Here is a 19,305-nt window from a genome sequence, read left to right on the forward strand (position 1 = left end):
TGAAGATTGGATGGAAGAGTAAATGAGGTTTGAATTGGAGGCTAGAGGAGAGAGGGGACTGAAAATTCAGGGAGAATGGAAGAGAGATGGAGAATAGAGAGAGGAATGAGATTTCACACACAAAAAAGGAGAGGGTGGGTAAAAGATATTCGGATAAAGAAAAACAGTCAAAAGCAGGAAAAAGAAATGGAAAAATATAAGAATCAACTATTTCCATAGAACAACAATGCTTCAGCAGGCCCTGGGAACTTAATCAAAGACTATCAGAGATTTTGAAAGTCTTTCCAAGGAAAACATCCAGTGGGGATGAGCCAACTGATTCTCCCCAAGTGAAAGCTATTGAGAAGAGGGACCAGCAGGACCTACCAGCTGAAGGGCTCTCACTTATCGTGTAAAGTATAAAAAAGTCCCTTCCTCAAAGTACTCCAGAGAGTTAGACTGGCAGCACAAAGTACTTTGTTTAGATTTGAGCATCATGATTTATTTAGAAAGACATCTGGATTCTGTTTGCAATAAACAACACAACCTTTGTGAGTGGACTACACAATCTTTCAGATTCCTCTGTGTCTAACAGATCAGAATCTGCAAAATAACTTCTTTGTAGTGTTGTCTCCCAAACAGCAAATTCTCCTCTCACAGCAGAGAAACAGGAGGCAGAATGAGTCCTGGAAGCCCACCTGCTCTTGTGCACCTGACAGCACCCCACCCCCTCATCCCCTACACCACATGGACTCAGGCGCCCAGAACTGCTCTTGAGGTGCTTCTTTTTCCTTTCTTACAACAGGTACCTAGGTGAGAACAAAGACACCATAATACCTTTCAAGGATCCCTCATTTAGGTGTTTTTTTTTTCTATGCCCTGTTAGAAAAAGAGATTTTTATCTAGGTTAATGATTTTCAAGCCACATGCAGAAAATCAAGGAGGAGCTTGAGGATTTGTAGAACTTCTAGAAAGAAGAAAGGTATTCAGTCATCCAAATTCATTTATTCTTTGTTTCATTCCTTCATTCAACGCATATAGAAAAGCTTGTATATGCATGATTTATGGTCTACTAAGTGATGAACAGAAAATATTCCTTTCTTTCAGGGAGTTCAATTCTAGTAGGAGACAGAGAATTAAACATATGTGCAATGTTTAATTAAGTGTACTTACTTATAAGAAGGAAAAGCCCAGAATATGAAAAATGCATACTAACAAGGCAAACTATTATGGGCAATTGGAAAAGACTTACTTGGGAAGGATAGATAGGCTTTGATTAGGCAAAGAGGAACTTGAGAGCAGGTGGAGAAAGGCATAAGGAACAGGGAAGAACACATGTGGAAGTCCCTTATCAATAAGTATCTTACTGAGATCCAGGAACTTAAACACTGCAAATTTGGCTAGATTGAAGAGACCAAAGGGGAAAGAAGTGTTATCAGTTGGTGCTAGAGAGGTAGACAGGGAATGAATTGTGCTATGCTTTGAAGGCTGATATAAGGATTTAGGACTCTGTTCTGGATATAACAGAATCTCTTAAAGGAGCTTTTGCTTGTGATGAATAAATCATATTCCACACTTCCAAAGTTTATTCTGACTGCAGAATGAAGAATCTTTGGAAAGGGGCATTTGTGAATGGAGGACGATCAGTTAGGGTGCCTGGAAGAAATGGGCTATTGCTGTTTATTGGCTATACAAAGGGAAGAAAGGTGATAATAATTTCATAAGTTTTGGAATCAGATTTGAAATTGGTTAAGTGTTGGTTTGATGAAAGAAGAGCTTTTAAGAATAGTCCCAAGTTTCAGGGGGTTAGGAGACTCTCAAAATAAAACTCCTATTGAGTGGGTACTCTGATAGCTTACGTATGGTTGTTTCTGAGTCAATAACCTTTAATATTTGTCCCTTGCTGCTTTAAAATGAGGTTATGGAAAATTATAAATTATCAAAATTTGTGAAGATTAAATATTAATTTGAACAGTTTTATCCACTAAGGTGTCTATTTACAAATGTAGGTCATTATAAATACAGTGAGAAAGATACCTAGGCATGTGGAAGAATATACACATATATGTGTATTGAGAATATACATATATATATATACATACACACACATACACATGGATTTATGTGGATGTGAATTTGTGATGGAAATTACATTGTGTTTAGTGTGTGTGTGTGGTAATAGTATTGTGAATTCAGTGTTGTTTGATTATTTAAAATGCTCTATGCTATTAAGTCCTTGCATGTTGCTCCTTTCTGCCAAACCTCACCTGCTGTTAAAGGAGGAGATAATCAAATTTTCTACTATCTAAGCACGAGGTATTTAGTCTTACTTCCAGTTTTCAGATAAACAAATTAAATTCAAGGGAAAGGACACCATCTAGTGTGATGATCTAAGAAGCAAAAAGAGTGTTGCAAAAACTTCTCAGACACTGATTTTAATGGAGTTCTCCCCTCTGCTATTCCACTTATATATTCATAAAACCATTTACCTATCTTATATGAAAACATATTTTCAGTTTAGGAGCTGTGAGCTAAGTGGGAGAGTCCAGCCTCACCCGATGGTGAGAGCACCATGATGAACTCTAATGCATCACATGCCAACCACCACAGTTTCGTTTTGACAGGTATTCCAGGGATGCCAGACAAAAACCCGTGGATGGCCTTCCCCCTAGGATTTCTCTACACCCTAACTCTCCTGGGAAATGGTACCATCCTAGCTGTCATCAAGGTAGATCAGAGTCTCCACGAGCCTATGTACTACTTCCTCTCTATCTTGGCTCTGACTGATGTTAGTCTCTCCATGTCCACCTTGCCCTCCATGCTCAGCATCTTCTGGTTTAATGCCCCTGAGATTCCCTTTGATGCATGCATCACTCAGATGTTCTTCATCCATGGTTTTGGAGTGGTAGAATCAGGAGTCTTACTGTCCATGGCCTTCGACAGATTTGTGGCCATCCGAGACCCATTGCGCTATGCTTCCATCCTCACTCATGGCGTCATCGGCAAGATTGGAGTAGCTGTTCTCACCCAAGCAGTTTGTGTAGTTTTCCCTGTGCCCTTCCTCATAAAGCGGCTACCCTTCTGCCGTTCCAATGTCTTGTCTCATTCATACTGTCTCCACCAAGATGCAATGCGGCTAGCCTGTGCCAGCACCCGCATCAACAGCCTCTATGGCCTCATCATTGTCATCTTCACGTTGGGGCTTGATGCCCTGGTCATTCTCTTCTCTTACGTGCTCATCCTGAAGATTGTGCTGGGCATTGCTTCCAGAGTGGAAAGGCTCAAAGCCCTCAACACCTGCCTCTCTCACATCTGTGCTGTGCTCCTCTTCTATGTTCCTCTCATTGGTGTCACCATGATCCACAGATTTGGGAAGCATCTGTCACCAGTAGTGCACACACTCATGGCCAATATCTATCTGTTACTGCCCCCTGTGCTAAACCCCATTGTCTATAGTGTGAAGACCAAACAGATACGGAGGCGGATCATCCATGTGTTCCAGAGAAGAAAGAACAGAGCCTAGGGGAATGGACTCAAATGTAAGGTGCAAATGAAGTAGCATTTTCAGTAGTTACGATGCAGTCAAATTACACACATCTGGTAAGTTGTAAAGTGGACAAGGCTTGTGGGTGAAGATAAAACACAGGTCATTCTTGTTCTGTGTATACTCCATTTTAGAATGTATACATTTTGCTATATGGTGTCAAAACAAACTATAATTTAATTAACATAATTTTCTTCTTGGAAACTGGAGATGAGCATCAATGGTCACGTAAATTACCACCTTTTTATCCAGATACCATTTATGAGTTTTTATTCATCTAATGCTAAATAATATTATTTCTTTAATTATCAATTAAATAATATTTACATCAGGAACAATTCAAGAAACTCAGTAGTACTGCTGAAAGATGAGTCGCTGAGGCTTTTTTTTTTTTCTTAAAATAGAGCAAAGAAAGCTGTTACATTATGAATAGTATTTATTGGTATGTTTCAATGTTTTTTGGGTAAAGAGTGCCTTTGATAAAATCGACACAAACAGATCTGCGGTTACTTAATATATACCTTTTCTTTTAAGCGTTATCACTTCTTTACACTTAAAATGTTTCTAGTTTCCTGCCACATACTTAGTAAAATAATAGGTGTCATGCCTTTACTCTTTTAACCTACCTAGCATGAGTGAAGTCTATTTTGCTTTATACAAGAGGACCTAGCAAAACTTTACCAAGAAAAATTACTGCTGGGCCTTGTATGAAGACAAGTAGAAACTTTCAGCGGTGGGAAGATGTTTAAGAAAGCAGCGTACACAGGCGTGGGGATAAGTATGTCAAATGCAACATGTCTTTGCACTGATGCTCACACCTGCTTTAAGTATTTTGTTGATCATTACACAATCAAGTTGCTAGGGGTATTACTCATTCAGTAAATATACATTTAACACTAATGAAATGCCAGCCATGATGCTAGACCCTGAAGACACAGAAAAATGCACCAATTTTCTGCTCAATCCCGGGCATATTTCTCTGTAAGGGAATATGTACACAATTACAAGTCAAGTAGGTATTTAATTACAGTATTACATTTAATTTGCTCATATGAATAGTGCTAGTTGTCTTCAGATAGTCTCTCAATTAATTCTCCCAACAATCTTTGAGAATAGGTGTTTTCACATTTTACACATGAGGAAGTGAGATTGAGAGCAGTAAGCAACTTACTCAAAGTCATACAGTTTCTAAGTGGAAGAAATAGATTCAGATTTAGCTCTGTTGATTCTGAATCCTGTGAATTGAGCCTAGAGTCGTGGCTCAGAGTGTCCCAGGCTTGCAAGCAAATTCCAGAAAGAAGGAAGGAACCACAATGATTCTAAGACACGGAGGTATGAGACAGAAACTAGGAGTCAATATTGCAGAAACCGTAAGGAAGAAGTTCATCTTGCCAAGATGAAACCAGATGGAGAGGCAGATTTAGACTTAAATTGCAAGACTGATAATGGAGTTTTCATTTTCAATGTTATAAAATTACTTGAAAATTGGTGGCTTGTGCAATACAGATATCAGCCGAGTCCTCTCTCTATATAGATATAGATATAGATATCTAAATGGAAAATGTGAATCCCAGACAGGACACATTATCATCAATTCGCCTACAAGGAAAAAATAATAGAGCTTTTATTTATATTTAAGTTCATCTTATCCTTCCAAAATGTTATTTTTCCTAATGTGTTAGCATAGATGTAGTATATTAGTACAGTGGTCCCTGTATACAATTTTTGAATGAATTAATATATTAAGGAGCATCCACTTTTTTTCTTATACAGTTGCATAACCCAAAACTTGAAAACTACCACTCTGGACTAAAGATAAAAGCCAGCCCCCCATGGATTATATTTACAATGTTCAAATACTGTGGTAACAGAGGCAATTAACAGAAAGTACCCATTAAATGACATCTTCTTTGATTCTGCAATGGGGCCACGTAGTGGCAAGATGAAAAGCCTAACTTCTTTCCCAGCAATACCCACATACTCCACGTTCTCACTGTGCACTCCCTTCCCCAGTTCCTGCAGTCTCAGTGTGTCTCCACCGCAACATGAAAGTGGTGTTTTCAATGGGTCAGATCTCTTTCTAAATAAGAAGTCAGTATTTCTCCCCAGCCCTCCTTCAACTTGATGTATTTGGATAAATTACACATATTTAAAGTCTCCTGCTTTTAATCTCTTTGCTGATTTCAGGGCACCCAACCACATCTCCTCCTTCCACCTTCTCCTGTTTCCTCACCTGCCTTCCTTCACTTCTTCCTCTCACGCATGATGTGGCTATTTCTCCAAGTTCTCCCCTTGTCATTCGGTTGCCTCAGTAAATTTCTTTCTCCAAGTTGCCATTCATTCCAATGGCTTTAAAATGGAGTCCATGTGGATCTCTGTCTCTCTTTCCCTCTGTCTCCTTCTCCCTTTCTCTCTCAAGATCGAATTCTTAATTTTTAACTGCCTTTGCAAAATCTCTAAATGGAGGTTTTGATATAGGACAAAATCCCACACAATCTTTGCTTTAATTCTTTTAAGATGTACTTGGACATATTGTCTCCTGTGCTTACCATTTTCTTCCTTGTAAGGAAAGTACCCCCCATCCCATCTCACCCTCATAAATCTGATACAAACATGTATCTTACATTTGCAAGGGGGCTAAAATAGAGTGGTCTTGCTTTTCGCTACAGTAATCACTTTCCCTTTCTTTAAAGGTATGAACAGTCTCCATTTATATAACATTCAAAAATGTACTGGCACCCATCCAGAAACTAAGTCTTTGATTCTGTCTTTGACTGGCCTCTGTCATCCACGTCCCTGGTAATCACTCTGGTTTGTCCCTGGGGATGCTTGCTCTTGGAACTGAGCCACCGTGCATCTCTTGGTAGCAAAATATTGCCCATGGGGGTTGTGTTATTATGTTAATCAGTCCTATTGTTAGATTTGTTGTTACTATCCAAGAAGAGGACAAATTATGCAAATGTATTGTCATTTTCATATATAGGTCCCCCCTCAGTTTCTAAAATTGCAATTGTTAAGAAAAGACAATAAATATTGTATCTAGTTTCAGATTTTAAGCTATGTTTTCTTCTAAGCTGCTCATTCTCGAAATGAATTAAACTGCTATCCAGACCCTAGATTTAGTAATAGAGTTCATACTCTCTCAAGGTTAATTTCAATCTGAGCAAAAAATAGCTCTGACACTAATGATGGCAAGTATGTGTATATTAACATCACCTAGTTTTTCCTAATTTTTTTTTTTAGTGGAGATACTGGGGATTGAACCCAGGACCTCATGCATGCTAAGCATGCGCACTACCTCTATGAATATTCATTATCCATACCCCTTTTTCTCACTAATTTTTTTTTTCACCTAGTTTTTAGAAAAAGTTTTCCTTCTTCCCTCAGCCCAGCAGCCCTGGTATGGAATGAGCCAAGAACAGGTGTTCTTATGTGCCACTATATGGACTTTTTAATGTGTGTATATACCTGTGTATATGAATAGAGTATGGGTGGGGTTATGTGGGTCTAGGAATATCTACCTCTATGAGGTTTCAAGAGTGTTTAAAAATACATTGGTTTTTATACCAGTTGTATAAGCGAATGTGTCAGCATTCTGGTGGTAAAGTATGTATGCACACGTGTTTAGATGTGTGAATTCACATGTGTGAATCCATCCCACTGCTGTGAGGTGTGATGTGTGTGTTTCTGTGGGGGTACACATCTATTTGGATGGATTTATATGGAAGCACATGCATGATTGAAAGTGGTTACACATTCTTGTTCGTATCTCCATGTGTGCATTTTTCAAATGATATGTGATACTTATCTATGAAAATATAGATAAGAAAATATATACAAATGGGATGACATTGCATCCCAAAGCCTGTTGCAATCCACCTAATACAGGATTGCCTGTATTTCTTTCTACTTTTAAATTGTGATTACTCAAGAGCTATTTTCTAAAGCAATGCCTCTTTTCATTAGGACAGTGGACACTGCTGTTCAAAAAGTACAGAGTGTTTGCCACCAGGGTGACTACATAGAGCTTAAGCACAAATTCAAATAGAAAGAACTAGGAGATAAGCCTAGAAGTGTGCCTATCTGTACACAAAGTCCCACCTTTGTTTCTTCATCTTCAACACTGTATTAGTTTCCTGCCACTGCTATAACAAATTACCACAAATTTAGTGGCTTAAAACAACATGAATTATTATCTTACCATTCTACAAGTCAGAAGTCTACAATGGGTTTCTCTAGGCTTAAATCAAGATTGTCAACAGGGCAGTGTTTCTGGAGGCTCCAGGGGAGAATTCATTTTCTTATTTTTCCAACTTCTAGAAGCTGGTCTTATTTTTGCTTTGTGACCCCTTGCAATGCTGACAACAGCAAGTCAAGTCATTCTTCCAGCACATCACTCTGACATTGATCTTCCGCCTCCCCATTCTAGGGCTAAGGGACCCTTGTGATTACTCCAGCCCCACCCATGTAATCCAGGATGATCACTTTATCTTAAAGTCATTTTTATAGCAACTTAAATTCTGTAATCTTAATTCTCCTTTGCCACATATCATATTTTCACAGTTTCCAGGGATCAGGTCATGGAAATTTGTGGAAGTCCATTATTTTGTCTACCACAGTCTCTGATTTTGCGAGTGGGATATGTGCATCGGGGAGCTGACGTAGAAGCCAAATGAAAGACTTCCGATAAAATTGGAGCTATTGTTTTGTTTTGTTTTGTTTTTTTGACATGGCAAAGAGCAAAACTCAGGTTATTGAACAGGGTAAAAAGAAGTAATAGTCTATCTACATTCCTGAAGCTAATATAGAGAAAGAACTTGAAATTATATCTGGCCCTATGAATTTAGCCTTGGGGCTCTGATTAGAGGATAATCAAGGCACTAAAAGGATTAAATTCACATATCAATGAACTCAAAAACATGCTGACCTTGGACCATCCTCATCTGGGAAGGCAGATGGTACATCCCACTTTCCAGGTACCTAGAAAACATCCCTGCTGTTTACATGCTTGTCTCCATCATTACACTACCCTTTTTTCTGTACTTAAGTATTTTTTTTTAATTGAGAATAATAATAACAACAGTAATAATACCAATTTATTGAATGCTTGTCATTTCCAGGTCCTGGACCAAGCCTTAATAACTCCTTTAATATTCATTACCCTATAAAATAAGCACTTGTCCCATCCAGATTTTGTAGGTTGGAACAACTAGCATGGAATAAATTTGGTGTCTTATCTGTATTACACAGTCGTAAGTGGCAAAGGCAGGATAAACCCAAGCCCTTGCTCTCAATATATTTACTCACAGAGTTAATTCTGGGTGTAATGAGGCAGTATTTAAAATATGAGTTATGGAGTTATTGTTTAGTGGATGGCAACACACCCAGGACTACTGCTGCTGGTGCTGCAGCTTTCATCATCCTTATCTTCAAAGGAGAAACGTGAAGGAGACGGAAAGGGGATATAGGGAAGCCACAAACTCCCTCATCTGTACCCTTGCGTCTGAGGTCAGCCTTTATGTACTTATGGCACACAGACAACAGCTATGCAGGGCATTCCGTCTGTCTCTAAAATGGACAGTATGATCTAGAGATTGGGGGCATCAGTTGAATTTCAGGCACTGCATTGGGTGAAAACACCCAAGACCTGAAAGTCCTCAAAGAGTTTTGTTCATCCCCTGAGGATATTGGTCACTTTGCACTGTTTCTAGGACCTTTCCCCTCATGCTGGAAAGAGCAGGTTGAGACCTAGCCTCTTAACAGCAACTGCTGGCAATTCCTGCTCCAGACCCAGGGCTGTAATAGTGTTGACAAGCTCTTAACAACTTCCTCCAGGAGTGGTAGAGCTCCACTCTCCCCACAAAACCCAGAAGGTTTAAATGATATTTAGCACTCATATTATTTTATTAATTGTCTGCAATGTGCTCTTGTTTCTTATAGAGTTAAGAAAAAAATACTTTGGGGTGTGTGTGCGTGTGAACCTATCTAAAATTAACTCAGAAAGACCTGGTGAACATGAAAGGAGTATTAAAATGGAAATACTCTTTTCTTGTAAGCACAGTCTTACTAAATGAGTCTCAGCTAAGCTAGTGTCTACCCTAACAAACTTCTAAAATAGCTACCAATTTGAGTAGTAGATACTGTCACCACAAAAGATGCAAAGAATTTTTTATGTTATATTTTCACAATCAAGTGGTAAATATTTTAGAAAAGGTGATTTGGATCATGTAAAGGAATATAGACAGCTCACTGCATACATGTGCCTTTGTTCTCCTACGTCATATGCTTTGTTGTCAAATAAAACTCATAGTGATTTTTTAACCTTCTACTCTGAGTGTCATCCCGATCTGCCTCACCCATTTTCCCTATCTCCCACAATATGGATAGTGTCCAGGATTCCCCCAGGAAGTCTGCCCAGCTGAGCCTTAGCCAGCAAATGAACTGCTCTGAGACTTGATATCTTCATCTGGAAATCCCTCACAGGGAGACTGTAGTTATTCAATAAGACAACACGTAAAAGGCTCTGGTACTGTGTCCTTTACTTAGTGGACAGTCTGAAATACATGTTTTCTTATTCTTATGCATTCAATATTTTTGGCTCTCTATAATCACACAGCATTCTGTAGTTCGCAAGTAATTGTCCTTATATGATTAAATTTATTTTCATAACAATACTGAACGTTAAGTGATAATATTTCCATTTTAAAAATAAAGAAATTGCCACTAGGAGAGGGGAAGAGAGTACCCAGTGTCACTCATGGAACAGCTAAATGTCACCCTCAATCTGTTGATCCCGAGTTATGCAATATGGTTGGCCCCTGCTCAGTTATATGCATTTATATTCTTAATCCTAAAATTTGAACATCTTTCTAATTCATATTTTATTTAATAATGCATTATCCCCAGGTGTTCTCTTATTATTTAATGAGTATAGTTCATTTTCTCCTATTAAGCTAATGGAGGCCATTCCTAACTCTTGAGTTAGAATGTTAAATTAAATAAATTTAATGAGTTTTCATTTAAAAGGCATAAAACTTGTGGCCTATTTATGTTCAAAAGAGTTATTAAAAAGTGGAATTATTAATATTCCCTGCTGTTATATGCCACAGGACAGTCCATTGAACAGTTCCTATAGATGCCACTCTTTCTAAACTGGGCAAAAGATGAATTGGTACAGGAAAAGGAAAGTATGTTCTGAGAGCAGGGAACTCTCTCTTTGCCCAATTCAAATCACACAGAACATAGGAAAAAGTAGAAACCTTTATTTTTTGTCATAGCCATAGTTGAGCCTTTACAGAATAGATTCTCCCTCTCTCCAACTGGCAGACCCTAACCCCCTTCAGTGATCTTGGTTTGAACAAATATCTGGATGATCTTCCTCCGTATCTCTTTGGTCTTCACCGTATAGACTATGGGGTTTAGAACAGGGGGTACAAGGAGGTAGGCATTAGCCATGAGGACATGAGTCAGTGGTGAAAGGTGCCTTCCAAAACGATGAATGACAGACACCCCAATGAGTGGCACATAGAAGATGAGCACAGCACAGGTGTGTGAAACACAGGTGTTGAGCGCCTTCAGCCGGCCCTCCCCTGAGGCAATTGCCATTACTGTTCTGAGTATGAACACGTAGGAGAGGAGGATGGAGAGGGAGTCCAAACCCTTGGTGAAGATGACAGCAATGAGGCCATAGAGACTGTTGACATGGGTGCTGGCACAGGCAAGGCGCATGACATCTTGGTGGAGGCAGAAGGAGTGAGAAAGGAGGGTGGAGCCGTAGAAGGGGAGCCGCTTGATGAGGAAAGGCACAGGGAAGACCACGCAGACTGCCCTTGTCAAGATGACGGCCCCTGTTCTGCAGACCACACCATTGGTTAGGATGGCACTATACCTGAGGGGCTTCCAGATTGCCACAACCCGATCAAAGGCCATGGCCACCAGCACACCAGACTCAATGGCTGAGAAGGTATGGATGAAGTACATCTGAATGAGGCAGGCATCAAAATCAATGGACTTGTAGTTAAACCAAAATATGCCTAGCATAGAGGGCATAGTACACAAGGCAAGTCCCACGTCTGCCAATGCCAGCATACACAGAAAGTAGTACATGGGCACATGCAGGGACAAGTCAGACTTGATGGTAGAGATGATGACACCATTGCCAAAGAGGGCAATGACATATAGAGCACCCAGTGGGAATGCCATCCAGTGATGCTTTTGTTCGAGCCCTGGAATTCCAGCTAAGACAAGGTAAAGGTGTTGGAAGTGGGAGTGGTTATGATCTGCCATGACATCAATGTGACCTAGGCATGAGGAGGGGACTTGTGAGATCCTGATGGATGTCTTCCTAAAAATATAGTGACAAGGATTAGAATCTGACTTTCCTGGGAGTAGAGCCATTTTATCTTCACATGGGTGGGAGAGACTGTCAGAGAGGACTGAATCCCTGAAATTACTGCTCCAAGGAATATCTACTGGCCCAAAAGAAAAGACTCACCCAAGTCAGATAAGTCCCATATTCAATTTAAAGCACACACTGGAGTGCCAATGCATTGTTAGTAAAATGTATTGCTTCCCCTGTCCTCTTCTCTCTCTTTCTAATCAATTCCTACAAGCTTTTGAGTTAGAGGCTGAGGACACAGTAACTAAGACAGAATTGATATAAAGTATAAATTGGTTGATTCCTCACAAAGGATGCCATGTCCACCCATCACACTGCTTTTGCCCAGAACTCTCATGAAGACAACAGATTGCTTATATAGGGCGGGGCTAGAAATGCCCAGGCCTTCTTTTAACCATAACCCTCCTTCATTTCCTCTGAGCCTGGATGTGGCCTCAGAATCATTCTCAACCCAGGAGCCTCAGACTGCCACTTCTAATCACGGGAAATGAAAGGTACTTGATGTGTCAAATCTAATGAAATCTTAGTAGAAGGGTAAGTAAGTTATATTTAGGAAAGCGACAACAGCAATTCTTTGTTTTAGACTAACGTATTTCGTCCAAAAGGAAGTGAAGTCCCCAAGGCTCACCCCAATCAGGATCATCTGGAAATTGGATTACTAAGGCACAGTGAGCATTCACAGTGCCTTGTTACACTCAGAGAGTCAGTATAGAGGCCCTAGTAGAGATCTGGAAGACATGCTCATATGACCAGAATCAGTAACTACACTTATTCCAAAGGGCCCCCTGAGGGACTCAATCAACTTTCTACATGAATGCCAATTCGAGGTAGAGCATACTGTCCTTGAGAAGCTCTCAAACCTTAAGACACTCCTCAGCTGCCTTCGTCAATTGATTAGAATCAAGTTGACTAAGAGGCAAGGGAGTGTTAGGAACATAGACTCCAGATCCACACGTCTTGTAATCGAATTCTAGCTTCCCCTGCTCCTCAGTCTAGCCCTATCTATGTAACACATGCACAACAGTGCCTACTCCATAGGAGCAGTGTGAGGAATATAACCGAGAGGCCTTAGTAAGCAAACGGCGTGCTTTTTTATTGTGAGCACTGGGAGCACATCCCCATGTTCTCAGTGCTGGTACTGGGTTTTTCATTTGCTTCTTTCTTGTTTTTTGTTTTGTTTCTTTGTCTGTTTTGGATTTTTTGGCCAGCGTTTGTTGCAGTTGGTGGAAGTGAAAACTGATGGATTCTCTTCTATCAGCAAAGAATCACATTTGCTTTTACGTCCCTTATAATTTTTGAATTATTCACCCTCTGCTCTGCAAATATCGAGTGCCTCAGCCCCAGGCGATGTATACATCTCTGGCTGATGGATGCTTGTGTGGAATCACAAACATATCATAACTGTTTCTGAAATCTCCCAAAACATCCTCTTTCAAAGATTTCTGATTCAGATTTTCCCAGCCGTAGCCAGGGCATTTTTTCTATTTTTATAAAGTATTCATTTCTTTCCATTGCTCTTATGTAAGATAGTTAGCTGTTGGTTCAAAAGACTCTGGCCTTTTAGGCAGCATCCATTTTCTGCCCTCCCAGTAAACTTTTGTTTTAGTTTTTTGTTTGTTTTAGTGAGTTTTGAGAAAGAAAATGTTTATTAAGTTTTTCAAGTGATTGTAATGGAGTGGAAATGAGAGAAAATTTTAAGAGGTAAACAAATGAAAGAGGGGGAAAGAAAATAAAGTGGGGAGAGAAGGAGAGAAAAGGAATAAAAAGAGAATAACATAAATTCCAAGAATAGCAGAAGTAAAAGCTGACCTATTTCACATTTTACTAACAAAGACATCGAAGCCTAGCTAAAGAAAATGACTTGCCCTGAGTCAAAAACCTAGTTAGTAGGAAAACAGATGAGAAGAGAGGAGAAAGGAAAATTATTACTAAGTGCACTGGGAGCATGAGGGTTCAATTAGAGAAGACAAAGTCAAAATTACATCTCCTGGCCAAGATGCTTATTCGCTAATACATGTCCTTAAATTTTGTTCTTCATCAGTATTGCCCAGAATCTAGAAAACAGGTAAAGTTCAAATCTATCCCCTGAAGATTAGGCTCTTAGATCCCAAGTTCTTCTTTTGAAAGTTTCACCTAGTCCTGATCCTCTGCTGTCCATACTGCCACATTTATGGAAAAACAAACTGTGTAAAGTGTTTTATTTCTGCCCCATAGGCTTCCACAAGCTATATGACCTCATTATAGATCCCAAGTTGAAGGAGAGGGGAACAATTAAACAAAATTATAAAATTTCTCTACTATGTGAAGACATATGATAGGCAGGCAGGACCTAAGGAGACAGGAAGAAAAGCCTTCCTGACCTAGAGAGTAATTGTGACCACCCTTCACCTGATGGTAGAGCCATAAATTCCCTTCTCAAGAGGCAAATCCCCAAACTCCAATCATTCTAGGGTTCTAGATGAAAAAAATTTTTAAGTCCAATATCTTACTGATACAGAAACATTCATGCAGTATTCTATAGATGACATTTCTGCCTATTAGTTCCAGTGACTGGGAGTTCCCTAATTTCTAAGGTGATGCACTCAGCACAAAGGATCAGACACCTGTCCACCTCTTAGAAAAAGGTGACTTACTAACCAAGAGTTTAAAGAAGTCTTTGCATCTTTCCCTTAAAGCCAGCACAAATGAGAAACTAGGCAAGAATGCAAGGAATGAAGTGCTTGGGTTGGAGAATAAAAGACAAAAGAGAGATAAGGGGACACAAAAAGAAGTGGTTGGGGGACCATCTGAAACTTTAGTAATGATATCTTAAGATATTCTGTTGATAAGGCAGTTGTATCCTCTGATTTTGCTCTCAAACTTACCTTGTTGCTCAGAGTATCCCTAGCTGGAAGACGGTTCTCTAGCAGCCTGAGGCTTACTGGGCAAAACCATTAGTTACATGAGGACTTTAATTTCCCGAGCTGCCCCAAAACTCCTCCCCTACCATACCAAGGAGAGTTTCACAGATCAGTGAACAGGCTTATTCCCTGGAGCTTCCAAGATTGAGGAGGTCTCTCCAGGGCTGAAAAATCACCTCCTAGATTCTCATGTCTGGGAATTAAGATAGTATTGGGGAGGCTAGTAGGAAAATGTGTGTGTGTGTGTGTGTGTGTTTGAAGGTTGGGGGGTTTCAAAGGCTGGTCAGTACCCAATCACACTCTGTTAGGGCCATCTTAGCCATCTCACTCTTTCCATGCCCTGAAATGAATGACAGTTGCCTTTATTTTTTTCAAAACACAGCAAAAGTAAGAAAAATATTCCAAAGAAAGGTGACTCCATGGTTTTCCCATTCAAAAGAGATTCTAAAGTTGAAATGATTCTCTAATGAATAAAGTTTTCCTGATATTTCACCTGTGTATTTTCAGTTTTCAGTATCAACTTAATAAGTCTAATCGTGCTCTGTGCAAAAGGAAGGCAAGAGGCTCTTGAGGGAGCCATTAATAAACAGAAAGGACAACAAATTTTCCACAATATCCAATTATCATCTGCAGATAATTCTACTGTCCCTACTTGCCCTCTGAATAATAATAATAGCATCATCAGTAGCAGTAACATTAATAATAGCAGTAGTAACATCTAGTATAATATCTGAGCATTATCAGTCATACGTTTGCTTTATACATCACCATCATGCCTTCAACATTCCTGTGACGTGGATATGGTATTATCATCCTATCATTCCAAAGAGAAAAGAGGATCACACTGGGGACTGACCCAGATCCTTGACATAATTGTAATTATTTAGCTGTAGAAATTACTCAGGATAGAAATAACAGAGCAGGGGCTCCTCACTGCCCCAGGTGTGTTCTGGACTTCCTGATGTTGACAGCTGATTTATAATATGATATCATTTTAGGTGTACAGCATAGTGACTCAGAATTTTTGCTGATTAAGCTCCATTAAAAGTCATTACAAGATAATGACTATAATTCTCTGTGCTATACAATAAATATATCCTTGTTGCTTACCTCTTAGATGCTTCTTGAACTATACCCACACTTACCCTTTTCTTCTCAGCCTTTCAGTAAATTGCCTTTTCCCAAGTTCAGTAGTAACCTCACTCCAGTCCCAGTGTCTTTGACTTCATTTCCTACCCGATCACTTGCTTTTCTCATTCTACCTTCTTTTTTGACAATTGAATTCATATACACATATTACATAATATATATGCATATAAAAATTCAATATATAATATTATATACACATATATTCAACTCCATATATAAGCAGATTTCTTCCAGACCTGTATCTCTGATACTGATCCTTATGATAAGTTCCAGAAAATTATATGTATCTGCCTGGTGGCCACTGCAGGGACAGAAAACTTTTTCCTTCTTCCCATCTAGGTTCTTTGGATGGTCTAATAATTAAATTAACATAAAACAAATTAACAGGAGAAAAACAAATTTAATTTGTATATATGAGAGCCCATAAAAAATATGAGACTCAAAGAAGTGACCACAGCAGGCAAGTTTTATAACTTTTACACAAGGAGACAATAAATTTGTGAAGAATTAACAAGACAAAGGGGTTTGGGCTTGGGTTAGTAAATTGGTGAAGAAGTAGCAAGGATTGTTTATACAGCCTTTTCAGCCCTAAATTTCCTGTCCCTGGTGATAAGGATGCTTTTTACTCTCCTGGTGCAGAGAGGGTATATTTCACATGGGAGATTTACTTCCTGCTTTTAGAGGGACAGAGGAGGGTCAGATGACCATTCTTGCACTGGCTATTTCTTAAGTAACTTTTATTCAAAATAATCCTTATGCTGAAATGGGATGTTTGGAGGTGGCATTTTCTGCTCCCTTTCACCATCTTCGTCTCCACTGTGCTACACATACTTAGCAAAATCAGTAAGTCCAGAACTTTAAAAAGAAAATTTACGTTTCTCTCCCATACTTTAACTGCCTATTTCTTTAACCTTTATGTCTCAGTCCCTAATTCAAACCATCTAGTCATGTAAATTAGTAAAATATAACTCATTCAATAAAGCATAAGTCCTGACAATTTCACCTCTTAAATATTTCTATTGTTGCTCCTATCTCTCCATGTGTTACAGTGTTATACAACTCCAGACCCTCTATTTCTTCTACATGGACTTTTTCAATAACATTTTAACTTTCTTATTCGCATAAAAATAAATTGCTTTGCTTATTCTTGTTTTTCTTTTTCTTGTTTATTCTTTCTCTTAGCTTTGAGTGAGAAATGAGGTTTCTCTTAAGTCTTGTCAATTTTTCTAGAAAATATTACTCTAATAATATTTGGCACTAACCAGTTTTGAATTAAACATATCTCTTATTACACTTAGGTAAATAATTTAATTGCCACATAAATTTGATTTTTTAATGAAAGCCTTATGAAAAATCATTTTCATGAGCAGTCTAAGATGCATTTGTAATAATTTGTAAGCCTATATAATACATCTTGTCTATCCTTAAGCAGTTTTCATAATGTCAAGATAATTTTTAGCTTTCATAAAAGTGTATATTTTTTCTAACACATAGTTTCTTATTGACTCATTCTTAATACATTTCTGAGGCATTTTGGAAACTGGATTATTAGATTTGTCAAACACAGATACTTCAACCCATAACCCAGTATTGTATGATCAAGGTGACCAAAAAGTATTGGTTATATTAAAAAAAAAAAAAAAAAAAAAAAGACAGGATGGACAGCTCGGTGCTCCACTAGGTGGCCTCTCTCCATTGCTCTGCAGTCTCCGGCTGCGCGTGCGCAGGCCGAGCGTCCGATGTAATGGGCCGTAGTGGTTGGCGCTACCGGCCGCGTTGGCCCACTGGTCTCGCGCTGAGGGAATGCCGGGCGCCGAAAACCTTCCCCGGAGCCTCGCGGCCCAGGGCCAGCCGTGCTCCTCCTGTCCGCAGGCCTGGGGCCAGCGGGCAGCGACGGCGGGGAATGGCAGGATGGAAGAACAGAGGAAGGAGAGAAAATATAAGAAAATGGAAGAAAAGACAGACGGATATAAGAAAAGAATGAGCCTCGAAAGGTACATTTTATTTAAAATTATTAAAAAGTTTACAGCTTTATGATACTTTTAAATTTTATGTCCACTGAAATTCACTTTCTTTTGTACAACTCTATGAGGTTTGGCACCTAATCCAGATAGGGAAGAGTTCCGTCAACCCAGAACATTCCCTCATGGGACCCCTTTGTAGTCGACGCCTTCACCCATCAAAAGCCCTAAGGCGACCACTGACGCTGTCTAACCCTATAATTTTGGTTCATTATACAGTATGTAATCTTTCAAACTGAATTCTTATATTTAACATAGTGTATTTTATATTTGTCCATGTTATTACTGAACAGTATTCCTTCGTATGGACGTCCATTGTGTAGACATAGGTGATATTCTGTTTATGCATTCAGCAGTTGAAGGAACTTTAGTTATAAATAAAGCTGCTATAAGCACTCATGTTTAGGTTTTTTATGTACATAAGTTTTCTTTTAGTTAAATACCTAACTAAATGGATTCCTCAGTCATATGTTAAGTATATGTTTAATTTAGCAAGAAAATATCAAATTGTTTTTCAGAGTGTTTGTGCTGTTTTGCGTTTCCATCACCAATGTATGAAAGTTTTAGTTGCCTTGCATTCTGACCTCAAATTATCTCCCTATCATTCCAATAGGTATATAGTGGCATCTCATCATGGTAGTTTTAATTTGTGCCTCCTTAATAACTAACATGTAATGTTGAGCCTCTTTTTTGCCATATATATATGTGTATATATATGTGTGTGTGTGTGTGTGTGTGTGTGTATATATATATATATATATATCTGGCATATGTTTGCCGTATCTCTCTCTCTCTCTCTTCTTTGGTGAAGTGTCTGTTCAAATTTTTTGCCATTATTTCTTTTTGGGTTACTTTTTTTTTTTTCCTTGTTGTAGAATTTATGAAGTTTTCATTTTAGTATGTATTCTGGATAAAAAGCTTTTGTTGTTTATGTGATTTGTGAATGTTTTCTCTTAGCCTATGTCTTGCTTTTTCATTCTGTTAACAGTGTCTTTAAGTATTTGTGTAAAATTTTTGATGAAATATACTTTATTTTTCTTTTATATGTTGTGGTTTTGGTGTCTAATATAAGAATGGTTTATTTGTGCAACAAAAAGTCTCAAATGTATTCTCATATGTTCTCTTCTAAAAGTTTTATATTATTATGATTTACTTTTAGGCTTTTTTTTGGTCAAAAATCAATTGAACATATTTCTGTAGGCTTATTTCTAGATTCTGAATACTGTTTCACTGATTTATGTATCTATCCTTTTGCCAAAACCATATCCTCTTGATTACTGTAGCTTTATAGAAAGTCTAGAAGTCAAGTACTGT

The 19,305-nt window shown here is 38.7% G+C and overlaps 2 protein-coding genes across 2 annotated transcripts; one reads left to right on the forward strand and one right to left on the reverse strand.

Moving 5' to 3' along the window:
* Positions 1-2,551: 2,551 nt before the first annotated feature.
* Positions 2,552-3,502, forward strand: LOC105067232 (olfactory receptor 51H1-like). Its single transcript, XM_010952707.1, has one exon. It carries the CDS (start codon positions 2,552-2,554, stop codon positions 3,500-3,502), a length of 951 nt encoding a protein of 316 aa, XP_010951009.1.
* A 7,350-nt stretch (positions 3,503-10,852) lies between these two features.
* On the reverse strand, positions 10,853-11,809 carry LOC105067231 (olfactory receptor 51H1-like). The gene has a single exon (XM_010952705.1). The coding sequence runs from the start codon at positions 11,807-11,809 to the stop codon at positions 10,853-10,855; it is 957 nt and encodes a 318-aa protein (XP_010951007.1).
* Between the last annotated feature and the right edge of the window lie 7,496 nt (positions 11,810-19,305).

This window comes from Camelus bactrianus, chromosome 10, assembly GCF_048773025.1.
Source record: "Camelus bactrianus isolate YW-2024 breed Bactrian camel chromosome 10, ASM4877302v1, whole genome shotgun sequence".
Taxonomy (NCBI): domain Eukaryota; kingdom Metazoa; phylum Chordata; class Mammalia; order Artiodactyla; family Camelidae; genus Camelus; species Camelus bactrianus.